This window comes from Mesoplodon mirus (assembly GCF_964341445.2).
Source record: "Mesoplodon mirus genome assembly, chromosome: 11".
In the NCBI taxonomy this organism is placed as follows: domain Eukaryota; kingdom Metazoa; phylum Chordata; class Mammalia; order Artiodactyla; family Ziphiidae; genus Mesoplodon; species Mesoplodon mirus.
In genome coordinates, this window is record NC_138987.1 from 40,214,150 (window position 1) to 40,241,201 (window position 27,052).

Below are 27,052 nucleotides of genomic sequence, written 5' to 3' on the forward strand. Positions count from 1 at the left end.
TGCTGAACAGCATCAGACGAAATGCGCAGCTCAGCCTGGGGAAGTCAGGAAGGCTTCCTGTAAGAGGCGGCTCTGCACTGAGTTTTGAAGGACAAGTTAGCATTCCCCGAGGAGCAGGTGCAGAGTGTGAGTGGCATCTCAAGAAGGTTGAAGCCAGGCACACGGGGTGGGGGCTGGGCACACAGGCGGGGTCCCGAATGCTGGGGCAGGGGCACAAGAGCAGGGCATCCTCCCACCCCCACCCCTTAGAAAGAAGAGCTGCTGGGGCCGAGGGCATTCCTGTTCCACGGCACCGACTTGGGGCCAGCAGGGACCACGGCCCCTCCCTCCTCCCTGAACTCAGGCTGCCTTCAGGGCAACCCCTCCCCCTTCCCCCCCGCAGTGGGCATCTTTGTCCTCTGAGCCTCCTCCAGGGCCCCCAGGTTCTCTGGGATCAGCCTGGTCTCTGATGCCCCCCTGCCAGGCAGGGGGGTGCCTGGCTGAGGGGCAGGAAGCAAGGAGCCGACTCCTCACTCCTCAGGCACCCCAGAGGGCGTCCTCCCCTCCTCCACCTGGGTCTCAGGGTCTCCATCTCTCCACTGGGGACGGAGACCCCATCTGGCCCGCTGGAGTGGCTGTGCAGCCAGCAGGGCTCACAGGAGGTTAGCTCTGGTCTGACTTCCTAAGAACTCCCATGGTCTCTGGTTAACATTTGACTCCTTCCCTGGTCGGCAGCCGTGTCTGTGTCCCGTGGGAGCAGGGAAAGGAGGAGGCGTGGCCATGGCAGTGATGGCCGCAGGAAAGGGGAGGAGAAGCCAAGGCCACTGCCCAGGCCCTGGGGAACCCGCCCTCCGGTGGCTGGGGCCGCAGTGGGCGCTGGCCGGGCCTCCCTTTGAGGGAAGTGAGGTCCACTGGCCGTGTGTTGCTCGTGTGTTTACTCAGGGTGACAGTGGAGGCTCCTTGTCCCCACCCCTCCCTGACGGCCCGGGGTCACACAGCTCAGGAGCAGTTCTCTTGCCTGCCTCTCCTGTTCCTTCCAGAACCTTCCAGAAGGCAGCAAACTGTCTCCCTTCCATCTTCTTCATGATGGGTGGAAAGGACTGCAGCGACTTAAAACTTCTCTTAGTTTGTCACACCCTGTCGTGTCCAAGCAAGAGTCTCTCCCGAAATGGGTGCTGGTGGGTGGCTCCAATCAGCTGACAGCTTAGCCAGGCCCTGGAAAGGCTGAGCCCCCAAAGAACACATGGGGCCTGACTTAGATGTCGGCCGCTCCTCCGTGACGTCAGGCTAGTGCCTGTGTCCCCAGGGGCAGAGAGGTGGCCCTGTGGACAAGCCCAGCAGGGGCACAGATGTGACCCAGGTCGAGGAAGTGCTGCGGCGTCCCTGAGGCACCCAGCAAGCTCTTATGAATAAAACCTTCAGAAATTCTGAGTTTTGAATTTATTGTTGGTGGTTCTTTTAAAGTCTCAAGTATCATTCTTGCAAAGACTAACATTTTAATTTGCTCAAACTAACGAGGGTCCCGAGGCTCAGCGGGGCAGCCCTGAGGCCCTCTGGAAGGCCGCTGCTGATGCTAGAGCCCAGCGCTGGGCCTGGGATGACCTCGGAAAGACGCAGGCTGGGCGTGGGTGTGTGCTCTGTTTGGGGGACGCTCTGGAAGTTCATGAGACACCCCGATGATAGATTTTACTAGTCTCGGGGACAGGCCCTGCAGTCCCCATCTGTCCACGCTGGGCTCGCAGAGCTGGCCCCCTACTGAAGGAAGGCCCGGAGGAAGTCGTTGTAGGAGATTTTTGAAGACAGCGTCTTGTCATAATACTCCAGGATGTGGAAGAACTCCTCCTCGGAGAGGTTGATGCTGTACTGCCTCAGGACCTGCAGGAGAGACGGGGAGCCCCCGCTGGTCTCGGAGCCACTCAAGGAGGCATGCGCCCACCTCTCCTCCTGCCCCGAGCCTGGACCGCCCACCTCCAGAGTTGCCCCCAGCAGCTCTCTCTCCCACTTCCCTTCTCCCCACCCCTCTTCTCTGCTCCCTGCCTCCCGCCAACAGGGCAGCCCCGTCCAGCAACACGGGTGCGGGACAGGAAGACTCCTGGACTTCCCTTCAGATGGGAGCTGCTGGGGTTCCCTACCCCTACCCGGCCCTCCCAGAATCGCCTCCCCGAAGAGTAGTGAGGCTGGTCAACGTGGAGGACGAGGAGGATGGATGGAGAGGAGGGGACTGGAGGAGAGACCTGGCCACAGGGCCTTAGCTAGGGTGGGGCCTCGGGGTGCGGCCCACCTGGGGAGGAGGACAGGCCCACAGGTGCAGGGTGCAGGGAGTCGTTATGACCCAACAGTAATATAGCCTGTGGCAGAGCCTGCTATTGCCCAACCAATACCGACTGCCCTTTCCCCTTCTGTAATCAGAACCCTGATTTTCTTCCAGGCTGCTGGGAGTCCACCTAAAAGAGGCGACATTTCTTAGCTTCTCTTATAGCTAGGTATGTTCTGGCCAGTTAAAACTAAGTGAGAATGTTATGCGGGACTTCTGGGAAGTCTCTAAAGAAGAAGGGCATGCCCTCTTTCTCTCTTTTCTGCTGCCTGCAATGTGAAAGTGATGCTGGGGCTTTAGCAGCCATCTTGGACCATGAGGCGACCTTGAGGCAGGAAGTCAGGTGTTGAGGATGGCAGAAAAAAATACAGATGTCCCCGATGACTGTCCGGCCACCACGCCAGCTCTGGACTTCCTACCTCTGGGATTCTTTTATGTGAGAGAGAAATAAACTTCTACCATGTTTAAGGTGCTGTTTTTTTTTTTTTTTCACCTCTGTTATGTGCAACAGACAAATTTTAATAGATAGATACCCTATTAGATAAATATAAACATTAGGTTATACATTTCCCGTCTATGTTTTGTGTTATAATTTGTTTCTCAGAGGGGGCTAGAAAGTGGGGCTAGAAGAGCCCGACGTTCCTCTGGGGCCGGCAGGACTGGCCCGGGACCGTGGGGCTGAGGTCAGCTGGCCTGGCTATGGGGCTGATGGGCTGAGAGCACAAAAGGCGACTGAGCCTGGGTGTCCAGAGGGTCCCAGCACCCATCTGGTCTCAGGCTCTGGCTCTGCTGAGGGCAACGTCTCCGTTTCTATTGCCCTCTCCCTGCTGTCAGCCACCCTGAATTCCTGGGAAATTACCTGAAGAGGAGGAGACTAACAGAAGCTCACCCGCTTCCTTCCCTTCTCTGGCTGAGAATTTTACTTGCCCCCAAAGTAAAGACAAACGCTGTGAGCTGGCTGCCACTGTGGGGCATGGAGGCCCCCGCCCAGTGACAGGCCTGGCCCCCGCCCACCGTGCATGGCACTGGGGCTCTAGGGGGCCCCTCGCCCTCCAGCGCCTTGCACGAGGCCCTTGAGAATGCAGCCCTGCCAGGCCCTCCAACTGCGGTTCATCTTCCTGCATTATTATTTAAGAAAAGCTTTTTTACTTAAAAAACTTTTTTTTAGCTGTTGAAGCACAGATAAATCTAAGGAACACATTTTTTTGTAAGTGCATTTTGAGGTCATAACCCCTTCTCTCTTTGATGTCTTGAGTGAGTTTTCTTCTTGGCTGTAATATTTGATTTTTAGTCTAATGTTCTAGACCTCAATGATTTTCTGAACCTCAGTGGCCGGGGTGGGGATGCAGAGAGAAGAGGAGAGGGGGGTCAAGAAACTGCCAATCGAAGGATTCTACGTTATTCTGAACGTGGGAGTTTTAAGTCACCCTTGAGGGTGGCCCGCTTCTTTCCTCTGGGAGAAGCACTCCCAAGGTTCTGCAGGCTAAAGTCAAGCAAAGAGGCTCTGCTCTAGAGGGGCGGCTGCGGTGGGCCAGGCGCTCCCTCCAGACCACCGTCCTCCGTGGATGCTGGACTTTCTCGCGGGGCAGGGAAAGCACCAGGGCTCAGGCTCTGTCGGGAGAGCTGCTTGCCAAACCGCGTGGTGCGCGGTGGGCAGCCCCTCCCCGTGAGGGCAGCTGCGGGAGAGGGGAGGGCCGACCCCTGTGAGGCAGGGCTGGGGTCTGTGGGCCCTGAGTCGGACACCTGGGTCCCCGCCTCGGACCCCGATGCTGTCATTCTGCTCTGTGACCTTGCCGGCTCCCCCCACAACGACCTGGGACGGGGGCTGGGGAGGAGGCCTGGCCTGGTGCGGGGTGGAGTGCAGCCAGGGCTCCGAGGAGACACAGCAGCTGTAGCGCTGCCCAAGGGCAGCGGCACTCAGGTGTCGGCACCAGGACGTCCCTGCAGGGTTCTAGAAACCCTCAGGGAGGAGAGCCTGGGGTCTGCAGCACAGGGACAGGTGCACTCGGCCCTTGACCACCTGGGGGAACCGAGGAAGTGAGGTCTGGGACAGCTGCCCACACCTGGGCCTTCCGCTGGGGGTTGGCGGATCCTTTCTGGAGGTTTTCTGGCCACTGGCATTTGGCCACTGCTTCCTGGTCAGAGGTCACAGCCACCCAAGAGCTGTGCTCACCTTCCTGAAATCAGCCACGCTTAAAAGCCCCGTCCTTCCCTCGTCGTAGGCCTTGAGTGTGCGCCGCATCGGCCTCCAGCAGTGCACAATTTGGGGTTGAATCCGCAGCAGAGCGGAGTAAAAGGAAGAAGTCTCAGCACCGCCTTCTTTCTGGGAAAAGAACCGAAAACCAAGAGGAGGTAAGAAAGGAGGTTTCGGATGGGAAGGATGGAGCGGACGGGCCATGGCCCGGAGGGGAGGGAGGAGGGCTGCCAGCTCCTGTCCTGGGCCTTGCTCCTGTCTTGGCCCCCTGCTCACTCCCCACCCCACGCTCCCAGCTAGAGTGGAGTCGGCAAGTGCCCCATCCCTGCTGCTCATCCTGGCATTACAAGTCCATGTGCAGGCTGATCACAAACAGCATCTCCTTTGCGCCTCCTTCCCCTCCTCCCCCACCCTGGGAGGAAGGTAGGTCTCCTCATCCCCATTTCCTGGATTGGGAAATGGAGGCTCAGGGAGGCTCCGCCTGACACCAACACCTGCCAGGCTGCCTCCCAGGGAGCCCCTCCCCATGTACTTGAGGGGAGAGCCAGGCAGATAACCGGCCAATTTCAAAATAGTCTGAGGGAAAAAAAGAGACTCAGCTGGGGTCTTCTAGTACGTTCTTATAATGAACAGAGTTTTTTGAAAAAAAATCACAAGGTTGTAATTACATCTAGTAATTAGACAGTATACTACACTATGATTATTTCATTTAGATGCTATTTATTAGATTGAAAATAAGATATTTTAGCACGTTTTAGCCCCAAGGCACGTCTGAATATCACAGAGGTGGACTGTAGGCAGTAATGTGTAACACATTCTGGGAAAGTTTAATTTTTAACATGGCACTACATGAAACAAATTAGCACAAAGTTAAATTGCTTTCAATTTTTATATCATTTAGCACCTATGACAGAAACCAGATACCCTATAGCTTCGTTAGCTGCCAATTTATCCAATCAGCTGGTCAGCATGCACGGGAAGAGGAAGGGATTGTATGCGCCCTAGCCCTTCCCATACCCAAGCTTGGCCTGAGAAAGGGTTTCCCATCCCAGCCCTGTACACCAACCCATCCAGAAGTCCTCCACCTCTAGAAGAGCCCTCAAAAGCAAAGCCCCAGCTCACTTCCACAGAGGGTGTCTCTGCTGTCAAAGTTGTGGAAAGCCCCCAAAGCACTAGAAAAGGCAATGGCCCTTTTAGCTACTCTGCCGGCAGACAGTTGGCATGGTGGGGCCTGGACAGCCTGCAGAGGGGATGGGGACTGGCACAGGGACCAGGCAGGGGCAGGGGCAGGCCCTGGCCACACTCTCTCCTGGGAAAGGCTCCCAGGGAGTCTCACCACCTTGTCAGTCATGCCCAGGATGGAAGACAGGACTAGCCTAAGCCACAGAGCGGAGGCTGTGGTCACGTCTGGGTGAAAGACCGGAGCTGGGGGGCAAGGCCTCAGCACACGGAGGCGAGCTGGGACATCTGCCCAGGGGCTCAGCACGCCTCCCCTCATTTACAGAAGGGGGAGCTGAGGCCGGAAGAGGTGGAGGAGGGCCAGAGCTGGCGGGGGCCTTGAAGGCTGTGCGGTCTCCATGGTTCTCCAGCTATGTTCCTGTGTCCCCTGACGACCCACCAAGGACAGTGTTTTCTCCACTCACAGAAGAGCTGAGCTGGAGAAAGAACTGTCTTACGGTTCAGTTTTACCTCCTTAACTTGGCCTAAGCCTTTGATGCCACCCCTTGCTTGGCTGAACTAGAAACGATGCTCAGATGGGGCCCGATGTAGCACAAAATGACAAATTCGGCTGCGTGGAAAGTTTCTGCTATGGAATCCACTGTTTGCTGGGCTAAGCCGCCAGCAGTCTTAAGCCACCACCTGTGCTGTCAGGTCTGCCCCACACCTCTGGTCCCCGCAGCTGGGTCCTACGGCAGCTGGCATCAGCTGTGTTTGCTCCCAGGTCGACAAGGCCAGTTGTACTTGTTTAATTCAATGGAACTGAATTCAGCGTTATCGATGATGGAATATGAGTGTGAAAAAGCCTTTTTCTACTTCATGGTGTGGAAAGACTCGAGAAAGGTGAGTCCGTGAACAGCGTGGTTGAAGTGGGTGTGGGTGAGAATCACAAAATTACAAACGATTAAGAAAAAAGGTAAAAATCTAGGGCACAGGCCCTCCAGTTGCCATTTAAGCATCTTTAGGGTCTCATTCCTCTTCAAGGAAACAAGAAGAGAACTGTAGGCAATGCATCACAGGTGTAGTTTACGCAAGAAAGAGAAAGGGTCTCCGACTGGCCGCCCATACCAGGAGCAAGGTCAGCCCGTCTCAGACAGCTGATGAGTGAACAGGCGGTTACGTGTAAGTTACAGGTGCTTCCCTTTGCTGTGGTCCCACCCCACTTGCCTCTCCAGTGAACTGACCGAGACCCCCCGCTCCTGGTGGCCGTGTGAGCCGCTGACACTCTGCCCGACACTCGCCGCACAGAGGTGCCCACGGGCATGTGCCACCCGGCCAGTTTGAGAACCTGGGATCCAGGCTGCTGGTTCCCAGTCTGGGGTCTCCAGGCCCTTATGGGGCCACCGTTTGTATGAAGTGAGACAATGGGATTTAGGCCGAACTGAGAAAAATGAAAGAAGCCCGTTCAGCCCCAGCCCCACCCCTTTCCTCTGGACGATTCACGTACCATTTTATTCGCGTTCTGGATTTTCATTCTCTACATCAGCGAGGTTTCCTTTGCTTTTAACAGGAGGACGCAGCTCTGAATGAAGTTGCAATAAGCAAACCTCCCGTTGTTCTTTAAGTCGTACTTGACGATGAGCTGCCGGCACTCGTCTCTGTTTACGTCCAGATTGAATTTCTCCACGAGAGCTAAAGGCAAACATGTCAGTTCAGTTGGTGGCGGTCAGTTCACTCACTCGTTTGATCACGGCTTCATTCACTCACTCATCACTGGCTGAGACGCCCTGTGCTTGCTTCACAGGCTCATGGTTGGTGGCTGGACAGATATGGAAACACACAGGCACGCGACGAGGTAAGTGCGGCAAGGAGGGAGGGGACCCGCGTCCTGCTGGGCCCCCTCGGTCCTGGCTTTGCCTGCCGGCCCGGCTTTGCACGGTCACCGTCGCCGTGGTCACAGCAGTACAGACATGACACCGTGGGGCTTACGAATGCAGGCGGGGAGAAGGCAGAGGGATGGTCCCAGCAGACGGGAGTAGGGGCAGAGCCGGGCAGGAGGGGAGAAGGGAAGGTTCCACATGCTGGGGTTGAGTCTGGCAGGGGCCCGACGGGGGGTCAGGGATTCAGACTTGGCCCCCGAGCAAGCATTTTCCAACTGTGCTTCTGAGATAGGCTCTCAAGGGTCTTCCGGGCTACACCAATTTATGCATTTTGAGTTTTCATTTTAATGATTTAAAATGTGTATTCTGGAATACACAGACCTCCCGGAAGAGACAACCGTCATGCGATTTGAGGGTTTGTGTCTGGCTTTCTGACGAGGGTCACGTCGATGCCACACTGGGGAGTCCTCCTGGCTGCCCTGAGGTGGCAATGTCAGGATGTCAACACCCCCTTGCTTTGCACTAATACTTGTGCTCAGTCTTTTACTAGGTATACAGCCGAAGCTTCTTTTGGAGTCACAACTCATAACTGGAAGACAGGTAGGATAAGGATTTTAGTTTAAGCTGAATAAGCTGAGACTTCCATTGGACATCACGAAGGCAACAAAGTTTCTGGGAGTGGGACACTGTGCTACATTAACCGTTGAGGTTAGTGAGGAAAACCAGTGGATGTGGAATTTATAGACATGATGTCTTCAAACCAGCGCAGCCCAGAAGACGCTGCTGCACTTGTGCAAACAGGTTTCTTTGCCTTTGCACAGAGGAAAGCTGTAGGAGGGCACGGTGCACCCAGGACATGGGCGGGGGGACACAAGGGAATGGCCACTAGATGCCTTGGAGGTTCCAACTTGCAGAAGGCCATCCAACACGTACAGAAAATACAGAATGACTTCTGAAAATTAATCTGTTTTTTTTTCAGAGCACTGAAGTTTGGATGCACTGTCAGAGCCGTGGATGGGGCGCTTACGGGGGTTCACGGTTAAAAAGAAAAACAGTGATGATGGTGATGATGATGAAGAACCGCAAGTTAGGGTTCATCATGCTCAAAATCAAAAGAATTAACTAAAAAACAAGTGGGACGCAAACGTGCATTAAAACCCACATTGGTGATTTCGTTTCAGCGAAACATGTCACATCAAATCAATGTCACATCGTTGAATTAGAACTGATTTCAAATTTTTACATTTAACTCATAAGTGTTTTTTTTTTGGTGGGGGGGCGGGGTAGGAGCTGTTCACTTAAAGAGTTTACACCATAAAAGTAGTTTATGTTGACATAGGAGGTTCTCAGGAAAAACGCTTTCCTTTAAAAGGGGTCCATATATTAAAGAAGGTGGGGGTGGGGGATGGGCTGAGGGGGCTTTTAAGCAGAGGAGTGACCTGGTCAGGTTTCCCTGTAATGTGAAAGGTTGCATAAACAGTATGCCACAATTAGTGGGAGTTTACATCTAACCGGTCTTATCTGAAGGCTACCCAAGTGATACATGGCGAAAATCGAATCAACAGGGCAGAGCTGGGTCCCCAACTGTCCCCTGCGCCCCGCCCATGTCCCACCTCCCTCAGCTCTCCAAGTCTGTCACCATTTACAACCTGCCCAGAGACCACAACCCAGCCTGCGGTTTCCCGTGCTGACTTGATCAAGAAGGTGTGGACCTGCCGGGTAGGGGCTGAGGCATTAGGAGTCCTTGTCCCCCATACTGGGGTTTACTGAGGTGCTCCCCGCCGGGCTCCTGTTGTGTCACTCCCCTGCCGCCACCATGAGGAGTGGACCTGTGCTGGGAGGTGACCCTGTATCCCCGGGGGGGGGAAGGGAACGGGACGCACCCTGGAGCTCGGTGGCGGGGATCTCGCCCTCCTTGTTGGCGTCCCGCTCCTGGCACTCTCGCAGGAACTCGCGCCAGCAGCCCTGGATCTTCTTCCGCAGCTTGTTCTCAATGGGCTCGCAGTTCTGCAGTGGCGAGGTCGTGCTCGCAGGGGTCTAGCAAGATAGAAACCTGTCTTGTAACCTGAGATTCCACATGGAAGTAATAAGAGAAACTCACAGATAGGACTCAGGTGCAGTTTCACAGGCAGCATTTTTTCAGAAATAAAATGAAAAACAAAACAAAAATGGTAATGTTACCATTTTAACAGAAACAGTTTTGGAAACAAATATATAGCTGGCCCTTTCTGGCTTCTGGAGGCCTCCACATTCCTTGATGCGTGGCCCCGTCCCTCACCTTCAAAGCTGCAACTCCGGGTGGGTCTCCCCCAGACTGCATCTCTCCAGTGTGACCCTTCTGCCTCTGTGTCCCCAGTGACTGGCCCGTGTGATTACCTCGGGCCCCCCGGACACTCCGGGACAATCTTGTCTTGCATTCAGCCGATTAGCAACTTTAACTCCCTCTGCAACCTTGATTCCCCCTCGCCATGTAAGGTACACATGACAGGTTCCGGGGACTGAGGCGTGGACGCCTTCGGGGTGCTCCTGACCCCCCTTCATTCTGCTCCACACACCACCTTTAACTCACTAAATACTTTCCTTACATGTTCACTGCTCTTGCCCATCACCCCCAAGATCGTAAACTCCACAAGGGCAGGGACCTGTGTTCATTCTCTGCACGTAGTAGGCGTGCGATAAACACGAGTTGACTGAAGTCCCGAGGAATGAATGAGTGCTCACCGCGCACGAAGCTCGGCGGTGGGTGTGTTCCTGTGCCCGCTGGCATCCCCTCAACAACCCTCCCCCGGAGACACCGTCAAGCTTCTTGCAGAGGAAGGGGAGCCTCGGCGAGGCTGAGCCCCTCTCCCAATCCCAGGCCGGGGCAGCTTGGTCCAGGTCCAGGGCTGCGCGGTCAGACACGCCTGGGTTTGAAATCAGCTCTCTCTGTGTCTAACAAGCGACCTGAGCTCACGAGGACCCTGCTTAGAGCCTCGTGTCTTCAACCGTAAAACGGGTGTAACAACACTTACCTTGCAGGTCCTGTGGCCCACGGCGGGGCTGTCCACCCTGGGGCATCTGCGTTCGTCTGAGATGATGCCCTCCCTGTGGCTGACATGCCGCCCCTGCCCCCAAGGTCCCTTCCTGCTCTGAATCCTCTTTACTCTTCCCTCCCACCCACCCCGTGCCCACAGCTACCTCCCCTCCCAGGCAGGGGACTGAGAGGACCCACCAGTGGCTCTTCTCCAAGCCCCCCGCCCCAGGCTCACCCTGGCCACCCTCTCGGTCACCCACACCCTGTGGGGACACTAGGACCCCAGCCCCAGCAGGACGTGGACCCAGTGCGACGCTGCGAGACAGGAACTCACGCAGGGGTGACTCCGCGGTTTGGACCCTGCTTTCAGGTCTCGAGTGGGCGATGACCCTGTAGACCTGCTTCTCTCTGAGACCTCGGGGACGCTGCTCCCTCTCTGGGCCTTGGCCGAGTCTCCCGGCGCCGGCGGCGGGGCCGCCTTCTCCGAGCTGAAGCTGCTCAGGAAGTCCAGGTACTGCAGCCTTCCCTTAGCGTTGACAGGCATCTCGTCCCAGAGCCTGTCAAACTGGCAAAGAAGCAGAGGTCACCTCCCAGGGTTAGAGGCAAACCCTCTGAAGTGGAGAAGAAGCCAGCAAAGAGGCGCTCTCCTCCGCAGGGGTCCAGGGCCCACGTCAAATGAAAAATTGAAAAAAGAAAAACACCCATCCGGCTGCGGCTTCCTGGGAAAGCAGACAAGGGAGGATTATCCATGGCTTCTGCAGGACATTTTTTAATTGAATTGGGCCCTTAGCGAGCACTTTAAGGCCATTAAGTCTTGTGATTAGTCACAGAGACTGAGCTGCAGGACAGAATGTTTTAGGAGAAAATGCAAATCAAGCCCCAGCCCACCTCGTTCCCCGGGAGCCCAGCCAGGCTCCTTCCTGCTCCTGGAAGGCCCCCTGAGCCCTGCAAACAACGCACAGGTGCTGCAGCCCTCAGCCACCGCAATTTTTCTCACCCTCAGGGCAAACAATGTCTTCTCACACGATGAAAAGGGAGGCATCTGGAGAACAGCGGAAGTTTACGGTTTTGTGTCGGTGCCGTCTGATGTCACGGGCTGGGTCAGGGCCACATGCAGCCCGGCACGGATGTTGCAAAATGACTCAATGCCAAGTGAGCCGCCCTTGATGACTCGAGGGCTTCAGGGGGCCGAGAAGATGGTAATTTACTTCCAGTTTGCTTTTTCACAGCCCCCGAGGCCCAGTGCAGCTGCCTCTCCACCCCTGAGGCTGTGGGAGGGATGTTCCTACCCTGTGCCTGAACTTGGTCAGAAACCCGCTTGGCTTGTGGGCTCCACTGGGGTTTTCCAGAAGCATATTAAAAGGGACCATGTCCGGCTCTACTTGAAATTCTGGAAATGAAGTACTGAGGGGTGAGGAAGAGAGGGAGAATATTCCAGGCCCTGAGAAGGGAAAACGGTTTAGTCTGGGACAATATTCTTGATGTGTTTTAGCTTTTTATTTCAAAATCATTATAGATTTGCAGGAAGTTGCAAGAATGATACAGAGAGGTCCTCAGGGACCCTCCACCCAACTTCCCTCCAAGGTTACATCTTACGTAACAACTTCACGTGTGTGTGTATAGTTCAGTGTCATTTATCACACCTGTAGTTTTATGTTGTTTTAATTTTGATCAATGAGGGAAAACTACTTGGTGGAGTGGAAGTGAGGGTCCCTGAGAAAGTGACCACATGGGCTCAGACAGACCTCAGCATCATCACCAAGGGCAGTAACCCCCGCACCGGTCTCCTCCAGGGAAGTTCTCCAGAACCACTGGGCAGACCGGAGCCTCTTCTCTCCCTCCTGGCATCCTGATGAAGCCACCCAGGAGGTGACACCTAGCCTGGCTGAGAGACTCCCCGAAGGATCCTCTGAGGTTCATCTTTAAATGCCAACCATCTTGCAAAGGTGCTAGCACACAGTAGGTGCTCAATACATGTTTTTTTTTTAAAGGTTGAAGATCCGTATCACATGATAAGACTGATCAGACAATGGGAAGACCCTTTAGAAATGAAGAAGGATGGAGGGAAGGGCTAAACTGTGTTCCGATCACACCTCTTAGGAAGGGCTTTAAGGAACAGAGATGTGGCTTAAAGGAGGGTGGGCTGCCGGTGGGGTCTCATGCTCTCGTACCTTAGCAAGACTTGGGAGGCAAGCGGGAGGAAGGTCATGTGATTGAGGACAGATACAAAGGATGGGCACGAATGCTTCAGGAGGCAGTGAAGAGCTGAAGCATGGACATGAGGACGCCTACAGAACGGCCAAGGACAACGAGAGGGGCTCACTCCCAGGCAGGTGAGGCAGGGGCCCACCACCTTCCTAATGAAAGCCTGCGAGGCAAGCGAGGTCAAGGCAGGACCGCGCAAAGCCTACTCTTATCCTGTTTTAACTGAAGGGGCTTCAACGGGTAGAATACACATTGCTAGGATGGCCCTGGGTGGGTGGGGAAGTGGAGGCTCACGTGTGGCTCTTCAGTCCTGACGGGTTACAGCCCAGGACACTGACGCAGCCTGGCGGCTGGTGTGGGCTGTGGGGACAGGAGGGGCATCAGAAGACTGGAAATGGGTACCACAAAAGTGGACTCTGGAAACTTACGGGCCTGTGAGCTGGACGTGAAACCCGGGTAAAATTCCTGTGGTTTGTGAAGGAACTGAAAGGCAAGTTCATTCCATGTCAGCAAGTTTCCATGTCACGTGGCAGAATGCACACCTGCTGAAAGGTCCCCTGGAAACGCAGAGTAGCAGACAACTACCTTCTAACTACTTAAAAATTCACCACTTCGGGTTCCGCTTCTGCTTGTGATGTGGGAAGCGGCAAGCGAACGCCACTCCCATTCTAACAAGAAAAAGCCAAATACCTACAAACTCAGAACTTTTCCGGACCCCATGAGACAGTTGAGGTTGCAGGAGCTGAGGGGACTGAACTCCACGGAGCCCCGAGGCTCCAAGGAGAGGCCGTCGCGCCAGCTCTCACTCTTGGCGGGGCTCAGGAGGAAGTGCGAGGGTGGGAAGAAATCAGCCGAGATGTTAGCAAATTCCTGAAGGCCAAGCTGGGCTGGTGCTCAGTCTAGAAGAGCTGGGAGTCACGGGCACAGGGAACGCTCACACTCACAAGCTCTCCTCTGCAGCCTTTGCCGCTGCTCCCAAGAGGCCATGTGAAGCCACTGGTGGGGGATGGACGTGAAACACTGCCCGCTTCTCCAGACCCTCCTCTACTGGGAAGCAAAGCCACAGGGGGAGGCATAGCAAACCCACTCAAGCCCGGGGGCCCTGGGCAATCTTCTGCTGGAGGGATCTGATGCTGGGGAAGAGTAGTAACAACAAAATTCAAATGTAGCTCAATTACCCACCAGACTGATCCAACAACGCTCCCACACTCACAGCCTGACAGAGAAGAGGTGCACCCATTTCCAGGCATAAATATCATTTATACCACTGTCTCTACTATTCTTCTTCACACGATGTCTGGCATTCAATTTTTTAAAAATCTTGAGACATACAAACAAAAGAAAAACCGACCCATTGCCAAGAGATGCACCCATCAACAGACAAGACTCAGAGATGACCCCACTGTGGGGATTGTCAGACAGGAACATTAAAACAACTGTGGCTAATACATTAATGGATTTAGTAGAAAAGGTACACAACATGCATGAACAGATGGGGAGTTTCAGCAGAGACGTGGAAACTAGTTTTTTAAAATGCACTGTCCCTCCAAAGAAGATATACAGATGGCCAACAAACACATGAAAGGATGCTCAACATCACTAATCATTAGAGAAATACAAATCAAAACTACAATGAGGTATCACCTTGCACCAGTCAGAATGGCCATCATCAAAAAAGTCTACAAACAATAAATGTTGGAGAGGGTGTGGAGAAAAGGGAACCCTCTTGCACTGTTGGTGGGAATGTAAATTGATACAACCACTATGGAGTACAGTATGGAGGTGCCTTAAAAAACTAAAAATAGAACTACCATATGACCCAGTAATCCCACTCCTGGGCATATACCCTAAGAAAACCACAATTCAAAAAGAGTCATGTACCACAATGTTCATTGCAGCTCTATTTACAATAGCCAGGACATGGAAGCAAGCTAAGCGTACATCGACAGATGAGTGGATAAAGAAGATGTGGCACATATATACAATGGAATATTACTCAGCCATAAAAAGAAATGAAATTGAGTTATTTGTAGTGAGGTGGATGGACCTAGAGTCTGTCATACAGAGTGAAGTAAGTCAGAAAGAGAAAAACAAATACCATATGCTAACACATATATATGGAATCTAAAAAAAAAAAGTCATGAAGAACCTAGGGGCAGGACAGGAACAAAGACGCAGACGTAGAGAATGGACTTGAAGACATGGGGAGGGGGAAGGGTAAGCTGGGACGAAGTGAGAGAGTGGCATGGACATATATACACTACCAAATGTAAAATCGATAGCTAGTGGGAAGCAGCTGCATAGCACAGGGAGATCAGCTCGGTGCTTTGTGACCACCTAGAGGGGTGGGATAGGGAGGGTGGGAGGGAGAGGCAAGAGGGAGGAGATATGGGGATATATGTGTACGTATAGCTGATTCACTTTGTTATAAAGCAGAAACTAACACACCATTGTAAAGCAATTATACACCAATAAAGATGTAAAATAAATAAATAAATAAATAAATAAATAAAATGCATTGTCCTTATTCAAACACAACAGGAAAATCGGATTAAACAGAAATGGAGAAAAAACCCATGGCATTCGAGGCATGGTATGATGCAGGTGGTGGGCGGTATTCTCTCAGGAACAGGGAAAAGAGGCCCCCATGTGAGATGGGCAGTTAGAACCAAGCCATCACCCACTACCTGACGTAGAAACTGGAACTGGCCTCTGCTGCTCGTGGGCACAGAATTTCCACAGTCACTGAGGACAAACGCCTGGAGGCCAAGGCAGGAGGAGTCCAGTCCCTAGGACCAGCCAAGACAACTGTAGGACCACCTTGCGGTGGGGACCACGCCGAGGAGACCTGCCTGGGCGAGCTGCGTGTGGAGCATTCGGGACTTATCAGAACAGCCCGGCTGGTTCCTCTCTCCTCACTCACTCGTACCTCACCCGTCGTCTCAGAGCGGCATTCTGGTAAAAAGGAACTGGCATGAGCAGCTCAGCCCCTGCCTTTCTTCCCACTGGGATCTGGGCCCTGGAGAAAGCATGTGATAATTAGCAGATGCCTCATCAACACCGAGAGATGCTGGAAGGCAACTGAGAAACCGCTTGAAAGGGTCAGGGAGAGAAAACTTGGACCTAGAATTCTATCCCCAGCCAAACTATATTTTGAGGACGAGGGCAAAGTAGGGAAGCTCTCGGGCTTCCTCTCCCCTGAAAGAGCAAGTAAAGATGTACTTGAGCAAAAAAGAAAGTGAACAGGAAGGAGAGCAGGACAGAAGATGTGACTGTGGACAATGGATCAGTGAGGCGCCCCACGCCCGCCCTCCCCTCCCCCTGCCCCCCACAGCACCCCATCCACGGCTCCTTTGGCTTCCCCATCCTCTACTCCCCTTCTCACTCTTCCACCCACATCCATTAGCAAATTCTGTTGCTTCCAACTCTGAAACGCATTCATGATCCAACCTCCACTGTTCCCAGCCATCCACCTGACCCAGGTCTTTAATCAGATGTTGCCTTCTCAGGGGCCTCCCCTGACCGCCCTACTCACAACGCACCCTCTCAATTCCCTAGCACTACCCTCTTCCCTGCTTTTTTTTTTTTTTTTTTTTTTTGGCCTCTAGAGCATTTATCACCATCCAACACACACATATTTTGTTCACTGTCTGCCCGCCCCTCAAGGAACACAGACCCCATGGGCAGCGTGTGTCTCTGGTGCCCACTAGCCGGCTGGCAGCATCACCATCTAAGCAGCGTGCCCACTGTGCCTGCTTCGAGGATGCTCCCTCTGCCTGCACTCTCCCGTCTCCTCTCGGAGGCAACGCCCACATTCCAGCATTGTGTCCTCAGGGAAACAGCCCTGACCCCTCGGTCCAGGTCAGCCCCCAGCTCTGCTCTCCCAGCATGCTGCATGGCCCTTTGCAGCAGAGAGCAGTGTGGAATTACAGAAATAATGTACCACAGGTGTTTAACCTCTCTCTACCCTCCCAGGATGCAGACTCAACGGAGGCAGGGAGCAGGCCCGCCTTGGTTCCCTCGGACCTAGCGTCACCACTCTGAGCTCAGAGGGCCCCCAATAAGTGAAGGGGTGGGTGCATGCTGCCTTCGGGCACTCACTGTGCAGCCAAGACAGGAAGCTCTGTGCCCAAGAACATGCAAGGTGTCCCAAGGGCTCAGCCAGATGATGGAGAGCTCAAGGTGGGGGGAGGGGGGAGGGCAAAGCGGGGCATGGCCAGCTCCAGCAGGTAAAGGTGTGGTCAGAAAAGGCTTCACTTGGCTCGAAGTGAGTCTGGAAGAGGGAGTCGGTGTGGCCAGATACAAGGGGGCGGGGGAAGGGACGGGGGCAGGGGCAGGCAGGGACTGCATGGGCAAAGATGGGGAAGGCAGAACTGCAGCCTGGGCAGAGGGGAGGGCACCTGGATCAGCCTGGGGAGCACTGTCCCATTTCAGAGGGAAGGACATTGAAGCTCAGAGAGGTTGAATAATTCTCCAAAGTCACAAAGTTGGACGAGTGCAGAAGCAGGGTAACCGAAACCCAAGTCTGCCTGTATTTTTCTCTCTTCCTAAAGCTGTCTGTTTTAGAAATATCACATCTGGAATGCTCAGAAATGTTTGCTGGTTCCTTCTTCTAATATAGCTGCACATTCAAAGTTCTCATGCGGTCGCTATGGACTGATCTAAATCGCCTCACCAGGACAGGCTCTCCCCATGGGATCTCTATCTTAAGCCAGATCCAAGTGGACCCAGTTTCACAGACTTTTATAACACGCTTTATGCAGAGCCATGAAGACCTGTCAGTGTCTGACTCCATCTGCTCTGAAAGTCGCTCTCTTTTTCTGAAAGGTTAATTGTGCCAAAAGGTTTCCAAAGATGTGGCACTTCCCTACTTACGGAGCTCTGTAAGTCAAGAAAGCTGGCCCCTCAGATTCACGATGATTGGATTTTTTAGAGATAAGTCTTTATAATGTAGATAAACGAAGTCATGGAATCTGTACCTGAAAGCTGTTTAACATGGTCGGACCTGTCCCAGTATCTCCGGTGAACTCTTCCCCATAATGGCATGAGGGGTCTAGACATGTCAAGAGTGCAAATTACTTCTGTGTCTTACTGTGCCAGACACTGGGCCATCCAACCAAGAAGGTCGCTGGCTAAGCAACTCATGCAAGAAGAAAACATATGGATCTCTGGGGCTTTTGCTTTCTGTTTACTAGCCTGTATCTAGAAGCATCCTTCCCAAATATAGCACAATTTCTGCTAATCATCACCCAACTTAAACCACGGTACTCATGCCAGGCTTTGATGCTCTCAATGGTGCAGACTGTCTTTGAGACGTGTCCGTGTATTTTTAGAAAGCAGCATTCAAAAGTAAGTGCTTGATTTTTTTGCAGGGGGTGGAGGGTAGGGGGTGCTGTCTGTGACGGGAATGGTGAAGCTTTCTTAGTGGACAATTAGAATCAAATTCTCTGTTATGAATGCCAGATGTGCCGGCATGTCATTAATTTATACCTATAATTAGAGTAAAATTTTGCTCATTTAGATGGAATGAAAAATCTTTATTACTAAAATCTTTATTACTAAAAAATCTTTATTACTAATCTTTATTACTAAAAATCTTTATTACCAACCTTTATTAGTTGGCCCCATAGAATAATAAATGCAACTGTACTAATTTTAAAGGCTTCTATCCATTTGTAGTAATGGAGAGAAGTATTGATATGTGCAAATAGAGAGCTCACTTGGCTTGGATGCTCTGTGGGACAGAATTGTTTGGAAATAGGGCATTGTTTTGCTTAGCAGAAATGATCATAATGCCTAAAAAAGGTGATATTTTAGGAAAGTGAAATCTGGTGTTCATATTGCTAATATCTTTAACCAATTCATTCTTTAGGGCAGTGAGTTCCGAGGCCTAAGTAGGGATGGAGGTTGGGCACGATGATCACCCCTCCCCGTGAATACTTCCAGTCCTCACCCTAAACCTCTGACAATGTGAGACTTGAGTTTGGAGTGACCCAGCTCTGGAGGGGAAAGAATGACATTTCCACACGGGTAGCTGTAGGAAGCCCCCTGGGCTGGGCCTGAGCAGAGCCAGGAGGAAGAGGGGAGGCGGGGGTGCTTTTGTGAGTATTTTGGAGTTCCTTTCTCATCTGAATTATTCTCTGGGAATGGATGGGGCATCAATTCATCTGAGAACTGAAGAGGGCTGGTAGCAGTGCATTTTCTGGGAAGAAGGGAAATCTGCTTCTGGGACTGGATCAGTGGTGCTCTGTTATTGGCTGTTCAGCCCCTGGACTGCTGGGATGGGGGTGGGAACGTGGACACTGTCCACTCACTGGGACATGCTGAGCACCTGCTCTGTGCCAGGCTTCGTTTCAGTGCTGGGGGCACAGTGAGGACCAAGCAGCCAGGGCTCCGCTCCCCCATGCTGACTTTCAGTGAGATTATCGGCTGAGGCCAGTGAGCAAGGCAGGCCCCTGGGACGCCGTCCTGCTGGGAGATGCTCTTGGCCTAGGAAAGCCATGAAGGGCCAAAGAGGCCAGGGCAGCAGGTTGCTAGAGCTTTGAGCTAAAAAGAGCCCAGCTCAGTCCTTGGGGAAGAGACTGCAGAGAAACTCTTGTGAGGGTTCTGTGATGGGCAAGAGGACCTCAGAGAGGGTGGCCTGTGTCCAGCCTGTGGACAGTGGAGAGGCCCACTGGGGGTGGGCGTGTCACCAGCATGCCTGGGGCAGTAGCTCCAGAGCATCCAGAAACGCCGGCAGCAGAACCAGGGAGAGGCCGGGAGCCGGGAGGTGGTGGGAGCGTCAGAGCAGCCTACAGGCTCTACGTCCACCCTTACCCCCACACTCCCGGCTCAGATGTGGGGAGAAACTGGCCCCCTCTTTGGATCACTTAAGCCCAGGAATGATCTGGGGAAGGGGGAAGAAGGACAGTGGTAGCTGGACCGAGTTTAATTTGATTTTAAAAATAAAAGTGATATTATTTGCACCCTGATTGAAATGGTGTGATTCATACCTGTTACATAAACAGAAAGCTCCGTGAGTCCCCAGTAAGGTTTAAAACTAGATAACAACAAACCACCCCCCGCCCCCAAAAAACCTTCAAGTATTTAAAAAACTAGAGAACAGTCTTAAACTCTTTACGCATCGCTTAGGAGGCTAAAGGAAATGCGTTTCTTACTTGCTCATCCGTCAGAACTTGGACGTGGCGAGTACAAATGGACCGGAACTCGTCCCTGGAGGCGGTATGGGTCTGCATGGTGTCAAAGTTCTCAAACTCCTGGGCGATGGTGTGGTAGTGGAAGGTCACGGCTTTGTGGAGCCGAGCCAGGACCTCTTGGTTTGCCATTTCCTTGGGAGATATGGGCGGCGGGCCTTTGGGCATCTTCTCAGCCCACTCAGCAGCAGCCTGGGCAAAACAGAATGGAAAATTGATCCATTTAATAAATAATGAATCACCCTGGCACTGCGTGCCTCAGCCAGGGCAGGTCCTGGGAGGTCCAGCTTAGTGAGGAAGATGAAGAGCCAGGAGACAGTGTGACCCAGAGGCCCGACTGCAGGGGCAGATTTGGCTGAAGTGGGAGCCTGGGCTGACCTGCCACGGAGGAGAAGCAGAGTGTGTCGGCCCCGTGGGGCAGGGCAAGGGGCCAGGCCCGGGCGCACCTCTTCCCCTCATCCCTTCACTCGTTCAGCCTGTCCTCTGGTTTGTGTAACAAGCACACAGTGGGTGTCTGCTCTGAGCGGTAAGGGAATCAACAGGGATGTGGATCCAGACTGCTTTCATTTTCCGAACCTCAGTTTGATTAATTTACACTCCCAGCAGTTACAATGTGAAAGGCGGTTTTGGATGACTGCTCCCATTGTGCTGTAGCACCGCTGTCGGCTAAGCGTCCCTTGGGTCTGAAACTTTGGAGACCCGCAGGGATTTGATCCTGGTGAGTGCAGGTTCCTGCAGTTGGAGGCTGTGGGGACAACGGAGCCGCCCGCTGGCCTGGAACCCGTTCAGCACCCCTCGTAGGGCAAGGACAGCCGGGTGTTGGGAGGTGCTTTCAGGGCCTGGGGACGCTGTCCAGGGTGCTGAGAATCCCCGAGGAGGGACAGGCCCTGTCTGCACCCCAGGACAGCTTTCTGGGTGGGGGGAGTGAGCCACGAGGATGGAGGAACAGTAGAAGGATCCTTTTACTGGATGTTTAGGCTGATGTGCTGGCAAAGGGCTCGTGGCCAGGTGAGCTGGAGGGGCCTTCAGCCCACGTTCAGTATCTCAGTGTGCATCGGCTGATGATCCGTGTGGTGGACAGACCACAGGAAGAGCAGGCAAGGGAAGTTACTTAGTGACCATCAGCAGCCCTGGAAATGACAAGGGCCTCTGTCTATCCTGGGCACTAAGGAGACTGGAGCTGGAAGGGTGAAGCCGGGGTTGGGGGCGGCTGAGTCCCCAGCCTCCTGCGAGGGTAGTGAACAGGGCCAGGGCTGCAGCCCTGATGTGCATCTACTTGCTGCAATTAGGAAAAGGTCCCGAAGCTACACCTGTGGTCACTGCGTCAGCAGGTCGGCTCCTGGAGTATGAGGACGGGATGGAGCCCCGGGTTGGGAGGGGAGACCGGGCTCCGTGAGAACCCAGGGGTAACGGAGGCATGAATGCTGCCCCCGTACCAGGGTGGATTCTCAGATACACTGGGTTTCTCCACATCAAAACCCTTCATGACTGTTAGCTAGGATAACAGTTCTTTCCAAGCACCAGCACTTTACCAGATGATCAATCTAATGCCCCCAGCCTGTATTAAAACTTGGTCATGATTCATGTTCAGCAATTCCATAGCAATATAGGTATTATATGCTACTATCCTTCAGGACAGAGTATAATGTTACTTTATGAAATTGTATCAAACACAGGATGCTGCTGGGAATATCCCCCAAAACGTGAATATACACACACTCAAACCACAGCCCACCACATCCTTGACCACCCAAAGGTTAACAGAGGCTTTTAAATATGTCCATTTGGAGCCATCTGTAAAGCGAATGAACACCTTTCCTTTTTCATTCTAGAAAAAAAGTGATATTACAGATGCATCTTACACTTGCTCAAACAGTTGAAAATGCACCCCCTGTATCTAGGCAGGAGGGCCTTTCCCTAAACGTTGCAAGGGGTGTTGGTGCTCAGAGAGTACAGGGACTTTTTCTGGATGGAGACTCAGGCTCGAAGTGTAAACCTGTCACACCTTTGGGGCCTGAGGAGGACGCACCCCAGGTGAACATAACTGGAAGAAGCACAGGTGGTCGTGTCCCGCAGGGGAAGGTGGGTCCCCGGTCTGAGGCTAGACTCTGCCTCTAACTGGCTGTGTGACCCCGCAAGCCACTTAACCATGTTTCCCTCAGTTTCCTCATCTTTCCAGGAGGAATCAAGGCTCCCATGAGATGGTGTGTGTGAGTGCCCTCTGAAAGCGTTAAACACACAAAACGAATTGGAAATACTACTATTTTAACAACAGATATGGAAGAATTCTAACAAAGTAGGATGGGCAACCTTAAGTTAATATGCTTTAAACTCTGGAGGAAATTGAATCATTTTCTAGCAAAATATAGATCACTAAATTTAACTTAAGTAATAGGAAAGCCTGAATAGACAGGTAACCACAAAAGAAATTTAAAAAGCTGTTAAAAGATCTACCATCTATCAGTAAAAAGGTGTCAAGCCTAGATAATTTTTACATTAGTCAAATTATTCCAGAACACAAAAAGTGATATATAGTATTCCAGTTCATTTTGTATTACCCTAATACAAAAATGTGATAAAGAAAACACTTGGAAAGAAAAATATAAGCCAATCCAGTTTATGGATATAAATGCAAATACATCAAAAAAAGAAAACATTAGGAATATTTAGTGCCATATTTTAAAAGGGCATACTGAGATCAATTAGGGTTTATTCCAAGAATAAGAATCCTTCAAGAATTAGCAAAACTTCAATTCCTTATATTAGCAGAGGTCACATATCAACAGATGGCAAAATGGCATTTAACAAAATTCGGCAGCCGTTCCTGACTAAATGGTATAGAATAGAACAGAACATATAAACTACATGGAAACAAAATGAACATCCTAAACACGAGAATATTAACAGACACTATCTGCAAATATGTTACATGGGTGAAACACTGAAGCATTGCCATTAAAGTCAGAAAGAAGACAGGCACGCTCACCGTCAGTTCTGCTAGTCAGTTTTAGAGGTTTCAGCTTTTGAAATAAGACAAGATGAAATAAACAGTATAAATGTTGAAAAACAAGATTCATCATTATTTGGGATATGATTTTACAACTAGAAAATCTCAAGACAATTAGGAAAGTGGCTGGATTCAAGTAAAAAATACAAAAAAAAACAATACTTTTTTTTTAAACAGTAAATATAACAAGTTAGAAATTGCATTGTGAAAAAAAATCCACATTCACATTAATGACAAAGCTACTGAATACTTTAGGATAGATTACATCTGAAAGGCGTAAGACCTATACAAAGAAAGACATACACATTCTACTGAAGGTTATTAAAGCAAGACTGGAATGAAAAGAGACACATACTATGCTCCTGGATGTGAAGACTCTACTTCCAAAGGTAAAACCTTTCTCAAATTATAAATAAATAAAACTCTAGTAAAAATCTCAATGGCTTGGGATTGACATATATACACTAATATGCATAAAATGGATAACTAATGAGAACCTGCTGTATAAAAAAATAAATAAAATTTAAAAATTAAAAAAGAAAAATATATCTCAATGGATATTTGGGGGACTCATTAGACGTCGATATTAAAGTTGGTAAAGAAAAAGAAATATGTGAGATTTGCCATTAAATTTTTGGAAAAGGCTACCAATGATGTTTTTGAGCCACCAGATATTAAAAAACACCATAAACTTGATATAATCAGAACGATAGAATCAGAAGAGCTAGGTCCAGAATATACAAATAAATCAGTGGACACCTACTCAGACTGTTCATGAGAAGTAAGTCTCTTCTGTGACTGAGCCCTTACATCACAAAGCCTATTGTTACAATGTTATAAAAGTAGCAAGGAGCTGTATGGCTGGCTGACTCCAAGATAACCTTGGGAGAGAGAGGCCCTCCCAAGCAAAACAGAACATCCGAGTTTCAGAAAGGAAAATTCTTTCTTCTTTCTTGAGTCATCAGCTTCAAAACACAGTCCTTCTGAGGTCCCCATCTCAGCAAATGGAAATTGTCCCGGTAGCTCAGAATAGAGTCCTCTGTGACGGATCTTTCTATCACTCATACCCAAACCAGCCGCAAATCCCAGTGGCTCTGCTCCCAGTGCATACCTGGAAGCTGACCGCTCTACACTCACCCCCTGGTCCAGGCTGCCATCATCTTGCACCGATTATTGCATCAGCCTCCCTGTTTCCACCCTCAGTCTTTTAAAGTACACACACACGTGTATTACATGCACACACATGTCAGCACTTGTTCTCTGGATGGAGGGGTAAGGGAGGGCAGAGCCATAATCAAAAAGCCACAGTCATTTTCCCCTGAGGATGATCTCTTTAAAGTGCAAATCAGGTCAAATGGCTTCCCATGTTGCTCAGAGTAACAGGCAGGGTGTCACAATGGCTCGCCCACGACTCCTTCTGACCTCACTCTGTGAGAGCCTCCTGCTGTGCTTCATTCACAGCAAGCTCCTTCCTGCCTCAGGGCCTTTGCACCTGCTGTTCTCGCCCTTCTCTCAGGGTTTTTATCACATTCCTGAGCCGAACTCCAGATTCTCTCTCGCTTTCCCTGCTCATTTCCATCCCACGTATGGTTCTCTGATCCACCTCATATTTACCCTAATTGTCTTTCTCATCCCAACAGAAAATAAACTTCAAGGCAAGTCTAGTCTTTTGTGCACTGCTGAATCCTTGAGTGCTTAGAAGAACCTGGCACACAGCGGGACCTTGCTATTTGTTCAAAGAAAGAGTGGATAAACAGTGTCTCCACACAGCCAATCAAATGAATGATTGCTCTGGGCAGCCACCCTGGGTCTTCTGTTAAAAAACTCTGACCTGGTCATGCTGCAAAAAAATGGAAAAGAACACAAGATTCCACTTTTTTCTTCTAAGAAATGCAAACTTCTTGATTGACGATATCAGTGCTGGGAAAAGGGGAATAAGGTATCTGGAGCCATAAAAGTGCCTATCCTTTGACTTGGTACCTACCCTTTGAAGACTTTCCTTGAGGAAATAAACATGGAATTATGATCATTACAGTATTATTTATGGGATTCACAAAATTAAAAAAAAATTAGCAACACTTTAGATGTCTAAATTAGGAGAATGGTTAAATAAAACACGATATTTCTAGAAGATGGATGACAGTGCAGCTATTTAGAAGGTTTCAAGAAATAGTTTAACAATATGGTAAAATGTTTGCAGTGCACTAAGGGGAAAGGGGCCACAAAAGGGTCCAAATGATCATACGAGCACACACACATACACGCACACATGTGTATATATACACACCCTAGTACTAACGATTGTTCTCTGGATGAGGAATAAATGAGGGCAGAGCCAGGCAGATGACTGGGTGGGGCTCCCAAGCCGGGAGTCTTGTCTGCCCCGCGGGTCGGGGTCCTGAGGCTGGGGGCCAGGATAGCCTGCTTGCGAGCGACGTGGAGGAACGGCTGGTCTCGGAGCCCTGCTCGCTGTGACTGCCCTGGATGTGAATCTGCCCGCTCTCCACCTGTGCAGGGATCAGAGTGACACCTGGGTCACACTGAATCCCAGAGCCCTGGGGGGAGGGCGAGCACCTGTGCTGGGCGTGTGACACACGCACACGCGATGCACTTACAGAGGATGAACACTCAACGCACGCCCGAGATGACTGTATTGAGCCATCCACAGACACCCCTGGAATGTCTGCTGTGTGCCAGGCTCTTCGCTAGATGCTGGGGAGACATATAACAGATAATCCTTAAATAGTCTTGCCCGGGTAGGGTCTGGGCGGGAAGAGAGATGAGGGCCAGTCTCACAGGTGAGCAGAGATTATAACGGGTCATGTGCTCTTGACACAACTGATGGAAACAGCCTCCAGAGGAGGAAACCACTGAGCCAGGAGGTGAAGGAGGTACAGGTGCAAATCCTTGAAAACTGGCACCCGAGGCGCTATTATCCTTACTTGACAAGCTGGCAGGAAGGTCAGGAGAGCAGCGCTGGCTTCCTGCACCCCCAGCGCTTTTCTCAACATCCCCAAAGCCACAGCCAGAGGCCAGGCTGTGGACACGGAGAGGGAGGGGGACTATGTTTGTCACAAAGGTGGTTTCGCTGCCAGTTAGAGATATTCTTTTGCTGCTTGCAAAGATAATTATTGCATGTTCACTGTAGAAAACTACAAACAGGGCACAAATTGAAAACAAAGATCACTAGTTACCCCGCCCCCAGCAGCACCACTGTCATCGCCTTTGTGCACAAGGGACCAACCCTTGACCAGAAGGTCCCCAGGCCCCAGGGGATGCAGCCGTGCTGCTCCCCACCCCGTGCCACCCGGAGAAGCCTCTGGCCTCTGGAGGGTAGGGCCTCCTGGCTCTCCCATCAAGGGCATTTGGGCTCGAGGCTGTTAGGCGCCCACATTCTGGTTCCCATCCTGCTCTTTGCAAAGCCGCTCAGCCACCACCGCCAGCCTTGCTGAGTGACTAGAGACGCCAGGGAAGAACAGATGGCTCTTGGTCTGGCGCTTTTGTGTCCCTGGCGCTTCTCACGTGATCGTTATATCTGAATGGGGAAAAATAGTGCTTTTTCTATAACTAGAAGAAATGTTTCTCCTAATCAGAAAAGACACCACTATCTTCAGACGCAAATGTCACTTTCCAAAACTAACTACGCTTTACATAAAAGGTCCTCTCAGGATAGGAATCACAGCTGCAAGACGGAGAGAACTCGGGAGGGATGAGGTGTCAGGCGCCCACTTCTGTCCCCACTATTCTTTGGAGCAGGAGACGCTGGGCCTGTGTCCTCAGCACTCCTCCCCGCAGCCCCCCATCTGACAACTGCGCACACCGGTGACTTTTCAAATGAAACAAAAAAAAAGTAGACTCCAATGCACTACGGGTCTGACCCAGTTAGAGAATGATTTACGTGTTTTTTGTTTTTTGTTGTTTTTTTTTTTTGCGGTACGCGGGCCTCTCACTGTTGTGGCCTCTCCCGTTGCGGAGCACAGGCTCCGGACGCGCAGGCCCAGCAGCCATGGCTCACGGGCCCAGCCGCTCCGCGGCATGTGGGATCCTCCCGGACCGGGGCACGAACCCGTGTCCCCTGCATCGGCAGGCGGACTCTCAACCACTGTGCC

General features: G+C 51.5%; 1 protein-coding gene across 1 annotated transcript in view; it reads right to left on the minus strand.

Annotated features, from left to right (window-relative positions):
• Positions 1-1,413: 1,413 nt before the first annotated feature.
• EFCAB6 (EF-hand calcium binding domain 6) overlaps positions 1,414-27,052 on the minus strand; it is a 202,887-nt gene continuing 177,248 nt past the window's right edge. The window contains 7 exon segments of the mRNA XM_082634692.1: positions 1,414-1,854; positions 4,467-4,616; positions 7,153-7,182; positions 7,186-7,337; positions 9,409-9,562; positions 10,873-11,103; positions 19,901-20,128. Coding sequence (XP_082490818.1) covers positions 1,732-1,854; positions 4,467-4,616; positions 7,153-7,182; positions 7,186-7,337; positions 9,409-9,562; positions 10,873-11,103; positions 19,901-20,128 — 1,068 coding nt within the window. The 3' untranslated portion in view covers positions 1,414-1,731.